The 21,265-nt window shown below is 48.2% G+C and overlaps 1 protein-coding gene across 2 annotated transcripts in view; it reads left to right on the top strand.

The window, feature by feature from the left end:
• LOC115462833 (ubiquitin-associated protein 1-like) overlaps positions 1–21,265 on the top strand; it is a 79,191-nt gene that overhangs the window by 32,016 nt on the left and 25,910 nt on the right. For both annotated transcript variants that reach the window (XM_030192866.1, XM_030192867.1), the window contains exon 4: positions 14,368–15,306. In XM_030192866.1, coding sequence (XP_030048726.1) covers positions 14,368–15,306 — 939 coding nt within the window. The remainder of the gene's footprint in view (positions 1–14,367; positions 15,307–21,265) is intronic.

Here is a 21,265-nt window from a genome sequence, read left to right as displayed (position 1 = left end):
CTTCCTGCTCTGAGCTGGCAGCGGGTGCCATTTTGCTTACACCGCATGGCGCGGCCTCCGTGGACACGGAGAGACCTGAGCCGGGTGGGGCACCTCGAGATGAGGTTATTTCAGGAGTGGCTAGCACCGGACAGGATTTGGGTGCCCAGGGTGAGATTTTCTCCCCGGATTTTGTGCTTTTGCTGCATAAAGCATACATGATGAAAAGAGCCCTTCCTCAAGGGTCGCCTGAGGCTCCTCTGATTGCCCCCCCGATGGATTCTGGCCTGGGACTGCCCAGTGAGGCTTTTTTCCCGGATGCTTGGCCTAAAGATAAGCGCAGAAGGGTTAATTCCCCTTCAGATTGTGGTGCACCTTTTCCCCCCCCGTGGTCGGGGTGTGAGGATTCGGAGAACTCTGACAGACGTTCTTGGTCTGAGGAACCAGAGTCAGGTGCGGATTTACCACAGGATCTGGATGATCCCTCCACGGTGAGGATTTTCCACCGTGATGAGCTGCCAGCGCTTATTTCAGATACCCTGCAGGCCCTCTCGATTGAAGATCCTGACAGTGGCATGGCCTCCTCGGGTAATCCCAGGATGGCTAGTACCAAGAAAGCTGCTCGGGCCTTCCCTTTGCATGACTCCATCCTAGAGCTTGTTTTGGCTCAGTGGGCTGACCCCGAGGGACCTTTGAGAGTTTCCAGGGCTATGGGGCAGTTATACCCTCTGCGTGAGGGACATATGGCTCGTTTTCAAATGCCTACAGTGGATGCCCTAGTCACTGCGGTGACAAAGAGAACTACCCTCCCTGTTGAAGGAGGTGTTGCCCTGAAGGATATTCAAGACCGTAGGCTGGAAACAGCTTCGAAACGGTCCTTTGAAATTGCAGGTCTCACTGTTCGGGCATCTGCATGCAGCTGTTAAGCTGTGAGAGCCTGCCTAGCTTGGCTGCAACAGGCAGTGGCTCAGCCCGGAGATGGAGCGGAGCCCTTCTTGGATGTGGCTCCGTGGATGGAGGTGGCCTTGTCCTTTCTGGCTGATGCCCTTTATGACCTTGTCAGAGCTTCGGCTAAACAAATGGCAGTAGCAGTGGCGGCTCGCTGTCGTCTGTGGCTACAACACTGGGCAGCGGACATGGCCTCTAAGCAAAGGTTGGTGAAGTTGCCTTTTTAAGGACTTCTCCTATTTGGTGAGGAGTTAGAGAAAATTGTGAAAGGCCTGGGTGATCCAAAACCCCAGCGCTTGCCCGAAGATAGGCAGAGGCCTTCCTCTGGGCCAGGCGGTCCACTCCTCGTACAGACCTCGCTTCCGTGAAGCTAGAAGGTACCGCCCGGGGCGTTCTGCTGGGTTCACTTCACGTGCCCGTGGTCAGCAGAGGAACTCCTTTCGCTCGGACAAGCGTTCCGCAGCCGGTGGCTCAAGACCAGGAGTTCAGGGGCGACCCTCTCAATGATGGTGCGCCGGCCCTCTCCTCGATGCCTGTCATCGGAGGACGGCTTTCCCTCTTTTTCGAGGAGTGGGCCAAGATTTCCTCAGATCAGTGGGTTCTGGACCTGATCAGAGATGGATACAGAATAGAATTCAACGCTCCAGTAAGAGACGTGTTTGTGGAGTCCCGATGCGGTTCTGCCGTCAAACGGGCGGCGGTGGAGGAGACTTTACAAGGTCTGATTCAGTTAGGGGCAGTGACCCCGGTGCCTCCCGCCGAGCAAGGCTGCGGCCGATACTCCATCTACTTTGTGGTGCCGCGAAAAGGTGGGTCCTTTCGCCCTATTCTAGACTTAAAAGAAGTGAACAAGTCCCTGAGAGTGCGGCATTTCCACATGGAATCCCTGCGCTCCGTCATTGCGGCGGTTCAGCCAGGAGAGTTTCTCACGTCTCTAGACCTGAAAGAAGCTTACTTGCACATATCGATTTGGCCCCCGCACCAGAAGTTTCTGAGGTTTGCGGTGTTGGGAAAACATTTCCAGTTCAGGGCCTTGCCTTTTGGCCTCGCCACAGCTCCCCGAACCTTTTCGAAGGTAATGTTGGTAGTAGCTGCTTTTCTCAGGCGAGAAGGTATCAGGGTTCACCCGTACCTAGACGACTGGCTCATCAGAGCAGACTCTGCAACAGAGAGCTTACAAGCTACAGCCAGAGTGGTCTCAGTACTGCAATCTCTAGGCTGGGTCGTCAATATGGCCAAAAGTCACCTGTCCCCTTCACAATCTCTAGAGTTTTTGGGGGCCAGGTTTGACACAGTCTCGGGCTATGTGTTCCTACCCGAGCTAAGGCGGTGCAAGCTTCAGAATCAGGTCCGTCTGCTCCTGAGGATGCCCCGCCCGCGAGCTTGGGACATTGTCCAGCTGCTGGGATCGATGATAGCCACGATGGAAGTGGTACCCTGGGCGAGAGCGCACCTGAGACCTCTACAGTATTCCCTACTCCGGAGATGGTCTCCTATTTCTCAGGATTACCAATGCAGACTTCCTTGGCTCCCTGCGGCCCGTCTCAGCATGGAGTGGTGGCTCTCGGACAGCATGCTGCGGCGAGGAATGCCGCTGACGCTCCCCGTTTGGTGCCTAGTGGTAACAGATGCCAGCCTGAAGGGCTGGGGCGCACACTGCAAGGGGAAGCATGCCCAGGGTCTATGGACACCCGAGGAGTCGGAGTGGTCCATCAACCGCCTAGAGTTGAAAGCGGTGTTTCAGGCGCTTCTGGCCTTTCAAGTGACCCTGGAAGGATTGGCTGTCAGAGTGATGTCGGACAACACGACAACGGTGGCCTATATAAATCGACAAGGCGGAACAAGGTGCAGAGCACTAGCCGCGCAGGCCGAACTGATTTGCCACTGGGCCGAGCTGCATCTTCAGTGTATGTCGGCAGCTCATATTGCAGGTCAGAGCAATGTGCAGGCCGATTATCTGAGCAGGCATCAGATCGATCCAGCAGAATGGAATCTGGCAGACGAAGTATTCCTGCAGATCTGTGCCAAATGGGGCAAGTCCGTGATGGATCTAATGGCGACAAGTGCCAATACCAAAGTCCCGTGCTTCTTCAGCAGACGGAGAGATCCTCGCTCGGCGGGGTTGGATGCCTTGGCTCAACCCTGGCCTCCGGGTCTACTTTATGTGTTTCCCCCATGGCCCTTGATAGGGCGCCTGCTCTTGCGGATTCGGCTGCACCCAGGAGAAGTGGTCCTCATCGCCCCGGATTGGCCAAGGAGACCTTGGTATGCAGACCTCCGACAGATGCTCCTGGAGGCTCCTCTGCCGTTACCTCTGGTACCGAACCTGTTGACTCAGGGACCGGTAGCCATGGAGGACGCCGGCCGCTTTGGTCTTAGGGCATGGCTATTGAGAGGGCGCAATTGAGGGATAAAGGTTATTCCAATAAAGTTATTTCCACTCTCCTGCAAGCCCGCAAGCGGTCCACTTCCGTGGCTTATGCCAGGATTTGGTGCCTGTTTGAGTCTTGGTGTGCTTCCAGAGCCATTGTTCCAATGCGGGCTCCTGTCTCGCCGATTCTGGACTTTTTGCAGGAAGGTGTACAAAAAGGCTTGGCCTATAATTCCCTGCGGGTGCAGGTGGCAGCGTTGGCCTCCCTTCGTGGTAAGGTGGAAGGCGTGTCTTTGGCTGCTCACCCAGATGTGGCACGGTTTCTTAGAGGGGTGCTTTGGCTCCGACCTCCAGTGCGAGCACCCTGTCCAGCTTGGAACCTGGGGCTAGTTTTGAAAACCCTGCAGGCATCTCCTTTTGAGCCGCTTCGGCGAGCATCGGAGAAAGACTTGTCACTGAAGGCCGTTTTTCTGGTGGCCATTACCTCGGCGAGATGGGTGTCAGAGCTCCAGGCGCTGTCCTGTAGAGACCCATTTCTGCAATTTTCAGAGTCCGGAGTCACGGTTCGGACCGTGCCTTCCTTTATGCCTAAGGTGGTTTCAGCTTTTCACTTAAACCAGCCTGTTTTCTTGCCCTCTTTTTCAGAGGAAGAGTTTCCAGAATCTTTTGGGCAGCTGCACCTTTTGGATGTGCGCAGGACTCTGCTGCAGTATCTGCGAGTTACTAACTCTTTCAGGACTTCTGATCATCTGTTTGTTTTGCTATCCGGTTCTCGCAGAGGGTCTCCAGCGTCTAAAGCCACTATTGCCCGCTGGCTCAAAGAAACTATCTTTTCAGCTTATCTGCTGGCCGGCAGGGTTCCGCCTGTAGCCTTTAAGGCACATTCTACTAGAGCGATTTCTTCCTCTTGGGCTGAAACTGGAGCACTCTCTCTTCAAGAGATATGCAGTGCAGCAACATGGGCTTCTAAGCTCTCCTTTGCCCGACATTACAGGCTGGATGTGGCTGCCAGGAGGGATGCGCGTTTTGGTGCACAAGTGCTAGCGCGTTGTGTGGCTTGTTCCCACCCTATCTAGGGATTGCTTTGTTACATCCCATACGTAATGGCTTCATCTGCTTGATGACAAGGAAGGGAAAATTAGGTTCTTACCGTGGTAATTTTCTTTCCTTTAGTCATAGCAGATGAAGCCATGAGCCCTCCCTGTATGATTGTCTGTATGCTGTGAATCTGTTTTTCAGGTTCTGTTCTAATTTCCTGAAGTTCCTTCCTTGGGAGAAAGTTGGAAAACAATCTTCAGGATTCATGTTCAGTTTAAATTTAGGAGGATGTGTTCATTCCCTCCAGCATGTTTTTTTTGGAGGATGTGTTGATTCTCTCCAGGAGGCGCGTGTGTTCCCCTCCAGTTCTATAAATAGGAGGATGAGTTCATTCCCTCCAGTGTGTTGGGAGGATGTGTGATTCCCTCCAGGAGGCGCGTGTGTTCACCTCCACTTATACAGTAAGGAGGATGAGTTTATTCCCTCCAGGAGGATGTGCATTCCCTCCTTTATGAGTTCATGCCCTTGTGATGGGCCATCGTTCGCTGTGAGGAAAGCTCTTGTGATTCCCATTGCGCTTTGCCATACTGGTTTGGAAGCTTCAAATACTGAAGAGGCAGTGGAGCTAGTTGGCCAAGAGGGCACTGTGAAAGTTTGAGTGCTCTCTATCTCCCCTGCTGGTTGATGGACATAACCCATACGTAATAGCTTCATCTGCTATGACTAAAGGAAAGAAAATTACCAAGGTAAGAACCTAATTTTCCCATTCATTGTGGATATCTGCTCCATTCTCATCTTTATCCACATAGCGATTCATAGCATCTTTCAATCTCACAATTCCATTTTTAATCTTCCTCCTTTCACTAATATTCCTGAAAAAATTCTTGTTGCCCCTCCTTTCATTTCTATCCATTTATTCTTGAGCTTTCGCCAGACGTATATCTCTCTTGGCTTTTTTCAGTTTCATCCGGTATTCCTCTCTGTGGTCCTATTGAGTTTTTCTGTATTTCATGAATGCCAACTCTTTTAGCCTTTATTTTCTCAGCCACTTGTTTGGAGAACCTTATCAGTTTCCTTTTTTTTCACTTGCTTTTATTTACTCTCCTTTCATAAAGGTTAGTAGCCATACTTACAGCTCCTTTCAGCCTGGATCACAGTTTGTCCTCCCAGCCCATCAGTTTTTTCTTCAGTTGTTTCCCCATTTTACTAAAGTCAGAACGCTTGAAATCCAGGACTTTGAGTTTAGAGTGGCTGCCCTCCCCTTTAGCTGTTATATCAAACCAAACTGTTTGTTGATCACTGCCGCCCAGGTGGGCACCCACTCAGACATTAGACGCACTTTCCTCATTTGTGAGCACCAGATCCAGCGTCGCTCCCTCCCTGGTGGGTTCTCACTATTCGTCTGAGTAAGAGCACTTTGAAAGGCATCCACATTATTTCTACTTCTTTCTGATTCTGTAGATGGAACTTTCCAATTTGTATTTGGCATGATGAAATCTCCCAGCAACAGCACCTCTTTTCTTTCCCAACTTTTGGATATCTGTAACTAGATCTGGTTCCTCCGATTTATGTCAGAGCTCTGTAGACAACACTCATGTGGACAGAGGTTCCATCATCTCTTTTAAAGATGATCCATATCACTTCTTTCTTTCCCCAGGCCCCTGGCATTTCAGTCTCTCACATACAGCTATTCCTCCACCCTTACGACCACCTCTATCCTTCCTAAATAGATTGTAGCCGGGTATGTTTGCATCCCATTTGTGAGAATCATTGAACCATGTCTCTGTGATAGCAACAATGTCTAAGTCTGCCTCTAACATCGGGGCTTGCAGATCATGAACTTTGTTTCTTAGACTTTGAGCATTTGTCGTCATCGTTTTCTAGCTACATTTCAGTGGCAGTCTCACTTTCTGCTGTGTTGATAAGAAGTAATTTGCTAAGATTGTTGTTTTTCCATTGTTTTCTTTACTACTGTCACATCTTGTCTTTAGCTGGGGTGACCACTGTAAATGACCTGCCTCCATATGCCACCTCCACCTTCTAGTTTAAACTCCTAGAAACATATTGTCTGAATTTCTCACCAAGGATTTTTTTTCCTGCCACAGTGAAATGCAGCCCATCGTTACAATATAGTATTTTGTTTTTCCATGTATTGCCCTATCCTCCTATGTACTTAAAATCTTCTTGATGACACCAGGCTTTAAGCCACCTATTGAAATTCTTGGTATTTTATAAATTTTTCTTTCCTTGTCATCAACAGCAGATGAATCCATTAACTGATGGGTTGTATCTGCCTACCAGCAGGTGGAGATAGAGAACACTGAAAGCACATGGTGTTCCTGGACGCCCAGCCCCTTCTGCCTTCAGTATATCTCTATCTCCCAGCAGGTGTGGCCGTCGCTTTCTCAGCTCCTGGATTTCTGCCTGGGGTGGCTCCTGTGCTTTGCCAGTAGAGCGGGGGTTGTTGTGGCTGGTGGTGCCCACTTTAAAGGCATACTTGGTTTTCCCTGTCCCTGCCTTACCCCATTCCCCCTCCTCCCGGAGTTCCTCTGTGGCTGCCTGCCCTAACTTTCTTCACAGTTTAAAAAAAAAAATAAAAAGAGGCTTTCTCCAGAGCTCTCGGTTCGGTGTAGCTTGACTGAAGCTCGTTTGACTGTCTCCTGAGGTGAGAGGTAGTGCCCAGCTCCTCCGGGGAGGTTCCCGCTGACAGCGCTCTGTGTGGGGTAAGTTTTGGCGCGAATGCGCCATTTTGTTTTCTGTATTGGATGGCTGCTGAAGGGGTTAAGCGCTGCTCCCACTGTGGGGAAATGCAGATCAGCAGCGGAGCTTTGCAGCACATGCTGCCTTGATGCTAATGCTGGCACGAGCATGGTGGGCGGTGATTCTTCCCGCCCGACGGAGTTGGCAGCGGGCACCATCTTGGAGGCGCCACGTGACTCGACCCTCGCGGTTGCGGAGGGGTCTGAGTTCAGGGGGACGCCTCGTTTAGAGGTTTCTAGAGGAGCTATTGTCTCCGCTTCCCCCAATGTGGGGGTGGATGCGCAGGGTGAGTTTTTCTCCCCTGAATTTGTGCTGCTGATGCCAAAGGCTTTTATGTTATATAAAAAGTACTGCCTGAGGCTCCTGACAATTCCTTTCGGACTGGGTTGCCTCCAGTTCTTGACAGCCCAGCGTCTGCTGGAGACTTTATTTCTTCCCCCGAGCTTTTGGCTGACGCTAAGCGTAGACGATTGAATACCCCGACTGAGGGGGACTCTTCACTCTGTTCCCCCCTGTGGACTAGTTTCGGGGAGTCTTAGGGGTCTGGCAGGCCCTCACGGACTGATGATCCAGACGAGGGTGGCTGCTTGCCACAGGAGTTGGATGACCCTAAAGCGGTTCGGATTTTCCACTGCAACGAGCTGCCAGCTCTCATTTCTGATGCCTTACAGGCCCTTTGTATTGAAGATCCTGACGAGGGCGCTGCCTCTTCTATTAATCCTAGAATGGCTTTACTAAGAAGCCTTCTCGGGCTTTTCCCGTGCATGCTTCCATCCAAGAGCTTATTTCAGCTCAATGGTCTGACCCTGATGGTCCCTTGAAGGTGGCCAGGGCTATGTGCACCTTTATCCTCTGAGTGAAAGTCAGTTGGCCCTCTTTGGGATGCCTAAAGTGGATTCTTTAGTCATGGCTGTGACTAAAAAGACTACTCTCCTGGTGGAGGGAGGGGTCGCTTTGAAAGATATGCAGGACCAGCGGCTGGAATCTGCGCTGAAGCGGTCCTTTGAAATCTCGGGCCTGTCCTTATGGGCGGCTATTTGCAGTTCCTATGCAGCCCGGGCCTGCCTTTTCTGGTTGCAGCAGGCGGTTGAGCAGCTCGCCGATGGAGCGGGTTCCCTCGATGAGGTCGGCCCGCGTATGGAGTCTGCCCTGTCTTTTTTGGCTGATGCCCTTTATGATCTGGTCAGAGCTTCGGCTGATGTCTGTGGCGGTTGCTGCCTGCCGCCTTCTTTGGCTCCGGCATTGGGCAGCTGACATGGCCTCTAAACAAAGGCTGGTGAGGTTACCCTTTTGGGGCCTTCTTTTATTTAGGGAGGATTTGGAGAAGATTGGTAAGGACCTAGGGGACTCTAAGTCCCAACGGTTGCCTGAGGATAGGCTGAGGCCTTCTTCCAAAAGTCCTTCTTTTCCCTCCTCTTCCAGGCCACGTTTTCGCGAACCTCGCAGATATCGCCTGGGGCGCTCTGTGGAGTTTGGTCAACGTACCCGTTTCCAGTAGAGGAACTCCTTTTGTTCGGACAAACGCGCTGCGGCATCCGGGCAATGCCCAGGAGTTCAGGGGCGTCCTCCACAATGATGGGGCGCCGGTCCACTCGTTGGTTCCCGCAGTAGGGGGTCGTCCTCTCCCTTTTTCTCGAGGAGTGGACCAAGGGTACTTCGGATCAGTGGGTTCTGGACCTGATCAGAGAAGGTTACCGACTAGAATTCGCTGCCCTGGTGAGAGAAGCGTATTTTTTGGAATCCCAATGCGGCATTGCCGTCAAGCGGGCAGCGGTAAACAAGACCTTGCAGGTGTTGCTGTAGCTCGGAGCGGTGGTTCCAGTTCCTCCCGCCGAACACGGCTGCGGTCGCTACTCCATCTATTTTGTGGTGCCTCGAATAGGCGGGTTGTTAAGACCTATCCTCGACTTACGCAGAGTCAGTGAGGCCTTAGGAGTGCAATACTTCCGTTTGGAAACCCTGCGCTCCGTCATTGTGGCGGTACAGCCAGGAGAGTTTCTCACATCTCTGGACCTCAAGGAAGCGTATTTGCATATTCTCATCTGGCAGCTACATCAGCGGTTTCTCCGGTTTGCGGTATTGAGCCAACATTTCCAGTTTCGCGCCTTGCCTTTCGGCCTGGCAACTGCCCCTCGGATTTTTTCCAAGGTGATGGTAGTGGTGGCTGCCTTTCTCAGGCGAGAGGGTATCAGAGTTCACCCTTATCTCGAGGACTGGCTAATCAGAGCGGATTCGGCAGACGAAAGCCGACTTGTCACAGCCAGAGTTGTTACAGTTATTCAGACTCTGGGTTGGGTAGTCAGTATGCCCAAAGTCACCTGACCACCTTTGTCTCTCGAGTATTTGGGGGTCCAGTTCGACACGGCTTCGGGGTTCGTTTTTCTTCCCGACAACAGGCGTCTCAAGCTTCAGAATCAGGGCCGCATGCTCCTTCGGATGCCTCGCCCCCAAGCTTGGGACTTTGTTCAGCTCTGGGATCGATAACGGCCACCATAGAGGTGGTTCCCTGGGCGAGAGCTCACATGAGACCGCTGCAGCTTGCTCTGCTTCAGCAATGGTCTCCGATTTCCCAGGAATACCAAGGTGGCTTTCCAACAGCATGATATGGCAGGGGATGCCGCTGGCTCTTCCGTTTTGGTGTCTGGTGATAATGGATGCCAGCCTTTCGGGCTGGGGAGCTCGTTGCCGGGGTCGCTTTGCTCAGGGTCTGTGGTCCACCGCGGGAGCGGGATGGGCCATCAATCGCTTGGAACTGAGAGCGATATTCCAGGCTTTTCTGGCCTTCCATAGGATGCTGAAGGGTCTTCCTGTCCGAGTTCTGTTGGACAACAGGACAGCAGTGGCCCACGTCAATCGTCAGGGCGGCACTCTGTGCAGGGCCTTGGCTGCGGAGGCGTCTGATCTGCGACTGGGCCAAGCGCCACCTAGAGCTGCTGTCTGCGGCTCACATAGCCGGTCAGAGCAACGTACTAGCCGATTTCCTCAGCAAACATCAAATCGACCCAGCAGAATGGGAACTGTCAGAAGAAGTTTTTCTTCAGATTTGTGCCAAATGGGGGGACTTCAGGCTTGGACCTCATGGCGTCAAGCGTAAACGCCAAAGTCCCTCGCTTTTTCAGCAGAAGGAGAGATCGTCACTCGGCGGGGTTGGATGCTCTGGCTCAACCTTTGCTCTTGGTTCTCCTGTATGTGTTCCCTTTTTGGCTCTTGATAGGGTGAATACTACTTTGGATTCGCCTGCACCGAGGATTGGTGATACTCATCGCCCCGGATTGGCCAAGGCGTCCGTGGTACGTGGATGCGGATCTGGTGGACGCGCCTCTTCCTTTGCCTCGGGTTCTGAACTTTAGTTCAGGGTCCGGTTGTCATGATTGTGACTATTTTCTTGGTTTGTGCTCCTCTTGCCCTCTGGTTGCCAGAACCGGTGGCTGCCATAGACTTTCCAGACTCTTTTCGGTCCGGTCCAGATATTGTAGCCCTCCAGTCTTGCTTGGATGTTTGGCAGCTAGCTTCACCCTTAGCTGCCTTGAGATTGCTGCAGCTTGAGCCTCAGCTGCTGATGGGCTTATTAGCCACCTGGAAACTTTCTGCTTTGCCTTTGGCAATGCCAAGGTCCAGGTTGTTGTTTGTGCTTAGTGCACTTCTGCCTTGTCTTGCTTAGCCTTGTTTCTTAGTGTCCCTAGTCTGTATTTCTTGCCTGTTTGAGTCTCCTGAATCCTGTCTTGAATCTAGTCCTTCCCTGTCTGCTTTTTTTTTTTTTTGTTACATTTGTACCCTGCGCTTTCCCACTCATGGCAGGCTCAATGCGGCTTACATGGGGCAATGGAGGGTTAAGTGACTTGCCCAGAGTCACAAGGAGCTGCCTGTGCCTGAAGTGGGAATCGAACGCAGTTCCTCAGCTCCCCAGGACCAAAGTCCACCACCCTAACCACTAGGCCACTCCTCCACTCCTTTTGGCTTCCTTTCCCTTCTGGTTGTGAACCTTGTGTTTGTTTCCTGCCTGTTTGAGACCCTGTACCTTGCACCCTGTTCTAGCCAAGCTTGTGTTGTTTCTTTTCTGCTTGAGAATCCTGTATCCTATCCAGTCCTAGTTGGTGGGTTTTTGCCTGCTGCTGCCGCTCCCCATCAGCAGCCCAAGGGCTCACGATTCCAGACTTATCCTTGAGAACCTGACACCGGTGACTGTGGAAGATCCTTGCTGCTTTGGTCTTACGGCCTGGCTTTTGAGAGGGCGCAATTGAGGGACAAGGGCTATTCTAATAAGGTTATTGCCACGTTCTTGCAGGCTCGCACGCGGTCTACCTCTGCGACTTATGCTCAGATCTGGCGCACTTTTGTGGCGTGGTGTACTCCAAAGTCTATCTCGCCGACTCTGGCTACAGTCTCGCTTTTGCTTGACTTGTTGCAGGACGGGCTACAAAAAGGCCTGGCCTACAATTTCCTTCGAGGTCAAGTGGCAGCGTTGGCCTGCTTCCGGGGGAAAGTCTCCAGCTTGTCCCTTGCTGCTCTTCCGGATATTGTCTGATTTCTCAGAGAGGCGCTTCGTCTTCGTCCTCCTTTGCGGTCGCTCTGTCCGGCTTGGAACCTGGGGCTCCTGTTGAAGGCGCTCCAGCGATCTCCGGTTGAGCCTTTTAATGGGCTTTTGAGAAAGATGTGTCTCGACAGTTTTTTTTTAGTGGCAATGACGTCGGCAAGAAGACTGTCTGGTTTCAGGTTCTTTCCTATCGGGATCCTTTTCTACAGTTCACGGAATCCAGGGTAACTGTTCGTACGGTGCCTTTCTTTCTGCCTAAAGTGGCTTCAGCTTTTCACCTGAACCAGCCCATTTTTTATTCCTTCCTTTTGTAAGGAGGAGTTTCCAGACTCGTTTGGGCAGTTGCGCCTTTTGGAGGTCCGCAGGGCTCTGTGGCAGTATCTGCAGATGTCAAATGAGTTTAGGAATTCTGATCATTTATTTGTTCTGTTGGCAGGTCCCCGATGGGGGTTTCTGGCGTCTAAGGCCACTATAGCCCGCTGGCTTAAGGAACTCATTTTTTTTCTGCTTATCTGCTTTCAGGGCGGTCGCCGCCTGAAGCGTTTAAAGTGCACTCTACAAGGGTAATGTCCTCTTCGTGGACTGAAATGGGTGTCTTTTCTCTTCAAGAGATCTGTCGTGTGGCTTCCTGGGCTTCTCAGCTCTCTTTTGTGCGGCATTACAGGCTGGATGTGGCAGCGTGGCAGGATGCGCATTTTGGAGCGCATTTTGGAGCGCAAGTGCTTGCTCGTGGAGTTGCCTGTTCCCACCCTACTTAGGGATGGCTTTCGTACATCCCATCAGTTAATGGATTCATCTGCTGTTGATGACAAGGAAGGGAAAATTAGGTTCTTACCTTGATAATTTTCTTTCCTTTAGTCACAGTGGATAAATCCATGATCCCTCCCTGTCTGACTTTAGTTTTTGTACAGATGTTGCATACAGACATTGTGCCTCATCAGGAGTACTTGAAGACAAGCTATCAGAGTTACTACATGTTGTTTTTATTACAGGAGGTTGATAATGTCCCTCCTTTGTTTGTTTATTGCTCCGGTTTAGGGGCGTTTGTTCTCTGTGAGGAAAGTTTGTTATTTTGCCTTTCTTATTCACTCTGCTTTGGAAATTTCATATACTGAAGGCAGGGGGGGCTAGGTGTCCAGGAACACCATGTGCTTTCAGTGTTCTCTATCGCCACCTGCTGGTAGGTGGATACAACCCATCAGTTAATGGATTCATCTGCTGTGACTAAAGGAAAGAAAATTATCAAGGTAAGAACCTAATTTTCCCCTCCCTTTCCAAAAGTAGGTAGTACTTCAGAAAAAGCTACTGTTTCCACCAAAGATTGTAACTCCTCCCCCAGCTCCTGAAAAGTTCTCTGTGCTGCAAGTGGGGGGGTATTGGCCAGATCATTTGTTCCCAAGTGGATAACAACATCAGTGTTACTCCTTAGTTTCTTCTTTGATTATAGTCAGTATTTGCTTGGTACTCCTGGTAGCTGAGGAGCATGGAAGACATTTTACTTTGCTGGGCCCCTTGAGCTGTGTTCCAAAGTTTTAATGCCTCTTGATAATGGAATCCCGTAGCAGCAACAGTTTTCTGTTAAAAGATTCTTTCTTAGTGTTTTGGGGGTGTCTCTTCACTTGACACCTTCATTGGTTTTTGTTCTACTTCGGTTCTATTTTCTGGAGCATCACAGTGCTGAAATGGAGCAAAAGAATTCTGTAGGGGCAGCAATTGTGAGGGCGGATGCTTCTGTACCACATGTCGTAGTCTACCTGAGCCTACTGTGATCTCTATTCTCAGGTGGTTTTATTCTTTGAGGCAGTGGTAAGAAATTGGTATGATTCTGTGCAGTGATAGAAGCTGTTTTAATTGCATCCAATTCCTGCTTTAATTTGTTGCGCTCCTGTTTTCTAAGTGATCTATTAATGCCCCCTTTCCTTACAAGTCATTAGACACTACAGAGAATAGGATAGCTGGTTTGAAACCAACAAACTATAACTCCCAGAAAGTAAGTGGATACTGGCAGGCTGTTGGTGGCTAAGTACCATTCAGTAAGCTCATGGGATCTAGGTAGCCAGATGTTTTTGACAGCTGTTTAGATTGTTACAAAGCCTGGTATTAAGACGTGGGCTGTGTGGGTTAAACAGGGGAGCTTGTATACTTATTTATCCAAGATGATATAAAGCCAGAGTAAGATGAAAGCTACAAAAATTGAGAGATCAATAATGCTACAAGAAGTTAAGCTTTGGTAGCTGGAATATATTGTTAACAGGAATCGAAGGGAAGATAGTATGGGCCAATTGGTGCTTCATCTGTTGTTAAGTACTGTTATTGGGTTCTTCTGTTCTTCTTGAGGTGGTTCACTTTGTTTCTGGAACAATTAAAATCACAATTTCCTGTCCTAATAAATGACCAGTCACCAAAAAGATGTAATCTGCTGCTTTGAAGTGTGCATTTGTTTTGAGGCTCTGCAACATTTGGACAGTTACATAGCTACTTTTTTTTTTTCCTTGACAAGCCAACTGCAGTGAAGTTTTTTTTTGTTCAGTTTCAGAAGCTGTCATGTAGTGACAACTTAAAACACAAAACAAAACAACCCCCCCTCCCCTAACTTTGGTTTTTACCCCAGACACTTCTGCATGCATGTATCTGAAGTACTAGGACTGTACACCACAGTAGGTGAAAAGTGCTTTGGAAATGATCTTTGTCTTGTCGTTTTATTGAAAAGTTGTCTCACCTCTTGTTTGTTTTGCAGTATGACTTCTCTTTGGAAAAGAAAACATTAAAATGGGCTGAAGAGATTCAGCAGATTCAAGAGGCCCAGAGAGAGGCAGAGTTGAAAGCTGAAGCGGCTCTAGCAGATGCTAAGGACAGCTCGCAAGGCAACCCTGAGGGTGATAAAATGGGGTTTTCCAATGGCTGTGACCCAGCAACTATGCCACCCCCAATTAACCCTGTACTTGCCAGCTTACAGCATAACAATATTTTGACCCCAACCCCAGCCAATGCCGGTGCCATAAAGCAGAAGACCGTGAGCCCAATTCAGATCAAGGCTGACTTCAACCCAGCAGATTTTGAATGTGAGGAAGACCCATTTGATAAACTGGAATTAAAAACAATTGATGAAAAGGAAGAGTTAAAGAATATTCTTGACATTCATGTTCAGCCTATTGCAAAGCCAGTGTTGGACAAAAAATTACCCAAGGTAGGGCCCAAAGTGGTGCCAGAGTCTTCATTAAAGGATGAGGATGTTTTGGCCTCCATGGAAGGAGCTACCATAGACTTTAAGCCCCATCATAAACCTAATGGCTTTATCACTTTACCGCAATTGGAAAACTGTGAAAAGCTGCCTCTGTCTTCCAAAGTGTCTCTATCCCCTATTACGACTGTCAGCAATATCAAATCTCTCTCCTTTCCAAAACTGGATTCAGATGACAGTGAGTCAAAATCAGCCAAGCATGTAAGCACTTTCCACAGCACTACCTGCCTCTCGAATGGCACTTTTCTTAAACCCTTAAAGACCTGCACCCAGAACAATGCTAGTGAACTCAATGGACATCAACTGCTAGGTTTGTCTGCTTTACATTTGGATAATGTAATGGGCGTTTCAACGCTATCCTCTTGTAGCATGCCTATTATGTCAAAAACACCTTCTACAGAAGAATTGTCATGTCCTCAAAATACAGCAACAATGGTAAGGCATTAGAGCTGTAGGTCAGTGTTTTGGGAGCTAAGGGACACGAAGTGTGACTTTGTGTTTTAGCACCATCTGTTCAAATAAGTACAATGTGAACCTCTATCCCATTTGTGGCACTTAGTATCTGAAGTGGCTTAGAACCTTACCTCCACATACCTAATTTGAACTACAGTAAGTCTTTCTTAGCTGATGCTCTGGATTATCTGACATACTCTGGTGACGTTCCAGTATTGTCATTGAGCTGCATGCAGGTTTTTTTTCCCCCTGTTTCCTGGCATCGCTTTTAGTTAAGGTAAGATTCTTGGGGACATTGTTTTAAACTTTTTTTTTTTTCTGCTTCTTTGAAACATTTGTTCAATACACTGCTACTATTTTATCCCTCATCCACTTTTATTGATTATCCAATAACCTATCAGTCCTGTTTTACATCGGATAATTGAGACTGCTGTAGTTTAATTTCATGTTACATTGGCATTCCAGTGCCTCTGTTAGTCATGGAGCGAACTAGGCCCTTCAGAAATCAACAGGATCACAAGTCCTCACAACTGGCATTCAAAGGAGTTCATATGAGAAATAGTGCTCTAGGTTAATACAACTTTTTCTAATACTTAAGAGAGGCACTACTGCTCATGTGCATGATTTTGTGTTGTGTGGTATCTCCTCAGTAATGCTGGTTACTCAAAATGTAATTTTTCTTTTTTGTCTTCTAGTTTTTCATGTGAGGATATCCTTTTTCCTTCCTAGCATCCTTAGGCTCTTTGTATGTCTCTTTTTTTCCCTTTCCTTTCCCTCTCCTCCCCCCTCTTTTTCTGTGTTTGTCTTCAATTGCACCTTTTTGGTGCTTGGTGGTCTGGCCAGGCCTGTTTTTTTCAAAACTGAGTCTCTTGATTTTGTTGCAGTTAGTCTTTAGCATAAAAAAAAGACAGTAGCAGGTTTAACAAATGAAGAGGTGAGTTCCAAAACCTGTTAAGTACATATTTTTCCAAAAATTAGTTTATACCGCAGTGGCGTAGCCAGAAGGCAATTTTTGGGTGGGCACTAGAGTTGCCAACTTTTTTGAAAAAGAAAAAACAGCAAGCTGATGCACCCATGCTCTGTCCCTACCCCACTCCATGCTCGACCTCTACCTCACTCCCAGTAACTTATGAGGATAGCAGTTCAGGCTTCAGTGGCTGCAGGCCAATTGAGTGCTAAGGGAAGTACAATAGACTGCACTCTTGAGGCCCATTGAGCCATGGTCCTCCAACACACACATGGTATTGAAGCCAAACCCATTCCGCATCCAGAGAACCTCCTTGCCCTCCACCAATAATGGATACAGAGCAGAGCAAGGGCATTTCCACATAAAACTCACCATACAAAGAAATTTTGGTCTCTAGTGTAATCTCAATAACAGACATATAAAGTAATTAAAAAAAAAAATCTATAAAACAAAAGTCACTCAGAACCTAGAGCAAATCTACCATGTCAGCACTAACTTCCAAAACAAGGATCCTACCTATGAAAAGTGGGGTCCTAAAATACCAATACATTTATCAGGAAAGCTGAACAAGCTAAATTACTACAGAATGCTACATAGAAACTTCATGCTAACAGAGTACCTCCGTCACACACACACAACACAAATGCCAAATAAAGAATAAGTGACCACAAACTCTAGAAAGAAATTAAACAGAAACACCAAGAAAAAAGACCTTGCATGTAGTACAACATCAGAGAAACAAGAAAGAAAGGCATTTCCTCCCTTGCAAAATATAAAGATGGCACATGCCAGGGATGGTGTTAGGGGTTGCAACTAGGGCAATCGTGCTTGATTCTCTGGCCAGAGAAAGCCCTACGCCTGCTGGAAGCTGAAGGTGTAGCCTGGTAATGGACTTTGGGGTCTGCTTCTAGATTTCTGCCCTGGACCCCAGCCTAACACCAGCTCTGGCAAGATGGCCATTCCAAATCTGACATATTATATTCACAACATAGAAAATAATTTTATGTACCTTTTTGTAACATAATAGATGACGGCAGAAAAAGACCTGCATGGTCCATCCAGTCTGCCCAACAAGATAAACTCATATGTGTATACCTTACCTTGATTTGTACCTGCCTTTTTCAGGGCACAGACCATAGAAGTCTGCCCAGCAGTATTTCCCGCCTCCCAACCACCAGTCCCGCCTCCCATCACCGGCTCTGGCACAGACCGTATAAGTCTGCCCTCCACTATCCTCGCCTCCCAACCACCAACCCCTCTTCCCCCACCTGCTCTGCCACCCAATTTTGGCTAAGCTTCTGAGGATCCATTCCTACTGCATTTTATTTTTCAAATCTTATTGGTCCCAGTCTCTGGTTTCTGCTTCCCTCTGTCGTCTCTTGCCAGGGTTTCCTGTCTATTTGACATTTCTTCTTTCTCCATGTCCATCATCCATCTCCCATCTGTTTTCCTATATTTCCTTGTCCAGTATTTCCCCTGTGTTCATACCCCTCATCCATCATCATTCTTCTGTGCACCTATGCATCTCCCCTCTGTGTTCCTTGTCTGGCATCTCCCCTCTGTGTCCATATACCCCCCTCTCCAGTGTGCAGCACTGTATCTCTATTCCATATTCCCCATCCCCCCTACTTGTTATGCATTGCCCCTCTGTGCCCATATGCCATCCCCATACAGCATCTCACATTTGTGTCCCTGTCACCACCTAATGCCTGTTATCTCCTTTCTGTATCTGTACACCTCCCTATGTCCCCTTTCTCCCTCCTCCACACCAGTGTGGCCCTCTCCTCTCTGACCCCACCCCAACCAGTTTAGCTTCCTATCTTCCTTTCCCCTTATGCATCTGGCTCTTTCTCCCACTGTGGGTTCAGCATTTGACCCCCTCTTCCTTTATTCCCTTGTCCAGCATATCTCTCCCTTCCCTCTAATGCCCATAGGTCCAGCACCTTTCTCCCTTCGCTGTAGCCCTCCTTGCAGGTCCACATCTCTCTCCTTTTTCTTCAGCCCCTCTGCATATCCAGCACATCTCCCCTTTCCCTCCAACCCCCCTCCCCTGCATATCTATGCAGCAGACTTTGATCCTGGGGAACTGGGTTCAATTCCTGAGGACAAGTCATCGTGGATAAGACGTTAAAAACATCTGCCCAGTGTGCTGCCGCGGCTAAGAAAGCACACAGAATGTTGAGTATTATTAGGAAAGGGATGGAAAACAAACATGAGGATGCTATAATGCCGTTGTGTCGCTCCATGGTGCGACCGCACCTCGAATATTGTGTCCAATTCTGGTCGCCGCATCTCAAAAAAGATATAAAGGAATTAGAAAAGGTGCAGAGAAGGGTGATGAAAATGATAAAGGGAATGGAACAACTTCCCTATGAAGAAAGGCTGAGAAGGTTAGGGCTCTTCAGCTTGGAGAAAAGGCGGGTGAGGGGTGATATGATAGAAGTCTACAAGATAATGAGCGGAGTAGAGCAGACAGATGTGAAGCGTTTGTTTACACTTTCAAACAACAACAAAACCAGGGGACACAAGATGAAGCTAGAATATGGTAGATTTAAAACAAATAGGAGAGTTTTTCTTTACTCAGCGTGTAGTTGGACTCTGGAACTCGTTGCCGGAGAAAGTAGTGACAGCAGCTGGCCTTACGGAATTTAAAGGGGGTTTGGACAGATTCCTGAAGGAAAAGTCCATTGAACATTATTAATTTTTTTTTTTGGGGGGGGGGGGGGGGGGGTTGCCGGGTTCTTGAAGCCTGGATTGGCCGCCGTCGGAGACAGGATGCTGGGCTTGATGGACCCTTGGTCTTTTCCCAGTATGGCGGTGCTTATGTACTTATGTACTTTCCTAGTAGCAAGACAACTTTTTTTTTTTCCGGGTTCCATGTAGAATTGTACACTTCTGTATCTGCCTGATGTGTCTTCACCACACTTAAGTAGGGTTCCACTCTGAAGTTCTCTTATTACTCTGTGGATTTCTCTTGGAACCTTCGTGCAGGCTCCAGGTCTCATATCAGCCTGTGATGGCCACCCTCTGTTCACGTCATTTTTGGACACATTTGCGACTGGTCCTAGTTGCATCTGGGGCATGGGAACTATTTTCCTTCCTCCTGGTAATGCCTTTCAGGAGTTTACACAGGGGGTTTACAGTTCTTCATTTCACAATGTCAGTGTAGCTGTCTGTAATAGTTTCTCTCCAGCAGTAGGGCCCTGGCCTAGTGGTAGAGTGCATACTGTTGAACTGACTGTTGTGGGTTAAGCTGCCACTTTAGGGTCCTGTTATCTTCCCTGTATCTCTCGGAACAGTGTTTTCTGATCCCCTTGTACCTTCTTACAGGGGATTCTGGGGCTCTGCAATCTTTCAAGGCCATTTTCTGGCAAGCTTCCCAAACGTACAAACATTCTATACATGTTATTCCTGGGATTTTGGATTTTTCCAAGTCCGTTTAGTAGCGGTTTATGGACTTGTTCTTTAGGAAACCGTCCAACCCCTTTTTAAACTCTGCTAAGCTAACCGCCTTCACCACATTTTCCGGCAATGAATTCCAGAGTTTAATTACATGTTGGGTGAAGAAACATTTTCTCCGATTTGTTTTAAATTTACTACACTGTAGTTTAATTGCATGCCCCCTAGTCCTAGTATTTTTGGAAAGCGTGAACAGACGCTTCACATCCACCTGTTCCACTCCACTCATTATTTTATATACCTCTATCATGTCTCCCCTCAGCCGTAGTTTAATTCCCCATCTAACAGCCAATATAAGATTACACAGCTTCTGCAGTAAAATACAAAAGATAAGTACAGATACAAATTTATTTAAAATAATTGTTTGAAAAAGATTCAAAAAGTTATATTTGAAAAAGTTAAAAATTATATCTGAAAAAGAACAAAAAATCACAAAAATATTACGGACCGACGAAGAACCAGATGTATCACCTACTTCCTACAGATATAAAAGACGATTCTGTTAAGGAAGTCCACCTCTGATAGTCCTTATTGAATTGGAGAAACTACAGATATTATAGTAGTATTTGGTCACACTTTTTCTAGTTATGCTAGATCTTTCTCCATTTCCACTTCTCCAGGGTCCTTTTTCAGAGCCATGGAGGTATGGGCAGTCTTCCTTTGCTTGGATAGGTTGTGGGATGTTCTGTGCCTTGCACCTGGTTTATTTGTGACACTCTCTTGAGAGTCTACAGGTTTCTTGGGTAGTTCTCTTTCAGTCCGTGGATTTGACTTCAGTTTCTCTATGGGTTGGTTCTTTCCAGCAGCATTTGAGTACTGGGCATGATAGTCATGAGCTTGAGGTCCACATTTCTTTCTGTTGCTTCTCAGCAGCAGATTCTCACCCAGGTCAGAGTCTACTTCCCCCTCCTACCAGCTCTTCTTCAGCTTTGGGTTAAGTACAAAGTCTGAGGGCAAGGGCCTCTATCTTTGACGTTCTTCCATGGACCAAATTCCAATTCAGGTACCTTCTCCACTGTTTGTTCTTCTTTCTATTTGTCCCTTCAAGCCAAACTCAAACTCTGCTAGCGGTTCTAGTGCTTCCTTTCTCGGACAGTTTTTGGAAGTTTGTTCTTTCTCAGCAGGTGCCTATATGCAGCTTTTTGGTTGCTAGGGTGTATCTTAGCTGTCTGCCTGGATTTCGAGTTCTTCCAGGAATCCGACGGTCAATCTCTGAGTTCCCAGGTGGGAAATCAGGGCTGGTGTCAGTTCCTTGTTTGGTTTGGATATCTACTGAGCAAGATGTCTTTGGTTGAGCCATTGGCCGGCAGTTTGCAGCATTACATGCTGGTTGCCTATCCTCCCTTTATGGGCAGGTTGTTGGGTACAGGCTTACCACTGTGGGTGGTAGATCTAGGTGGCTCATGGATGGGGTGTCTTCCTCTCGTCTCGCTGTTCTTTTTATTTGGGTTTGTGCCGTTGCTTTGGGATGCCACGTGATGATATCCAGCAGCTTTGTTGGTTTCTGAGATCACA

Source organism: Microcaecilia unicolor, chromosome 2 (assembly GCF_901765095.1).
Source record: "Microcaecilia unicolor chromosome 2, aMicUni1.1, whole genome shotgun sequence".
Classification (NCBI taxonomy): Eukaryota; Metazoa; Chordata; class Amphibia; order Gymnophiona; family Siphonopidae; genus Microcaecilia; species Microcaecilia unicolor.
The sequence above is the reverse complement of the archived record's forward strand: the minus strand, read 5'-3'. Positions and strand labels throughout refer to the sequence as shown.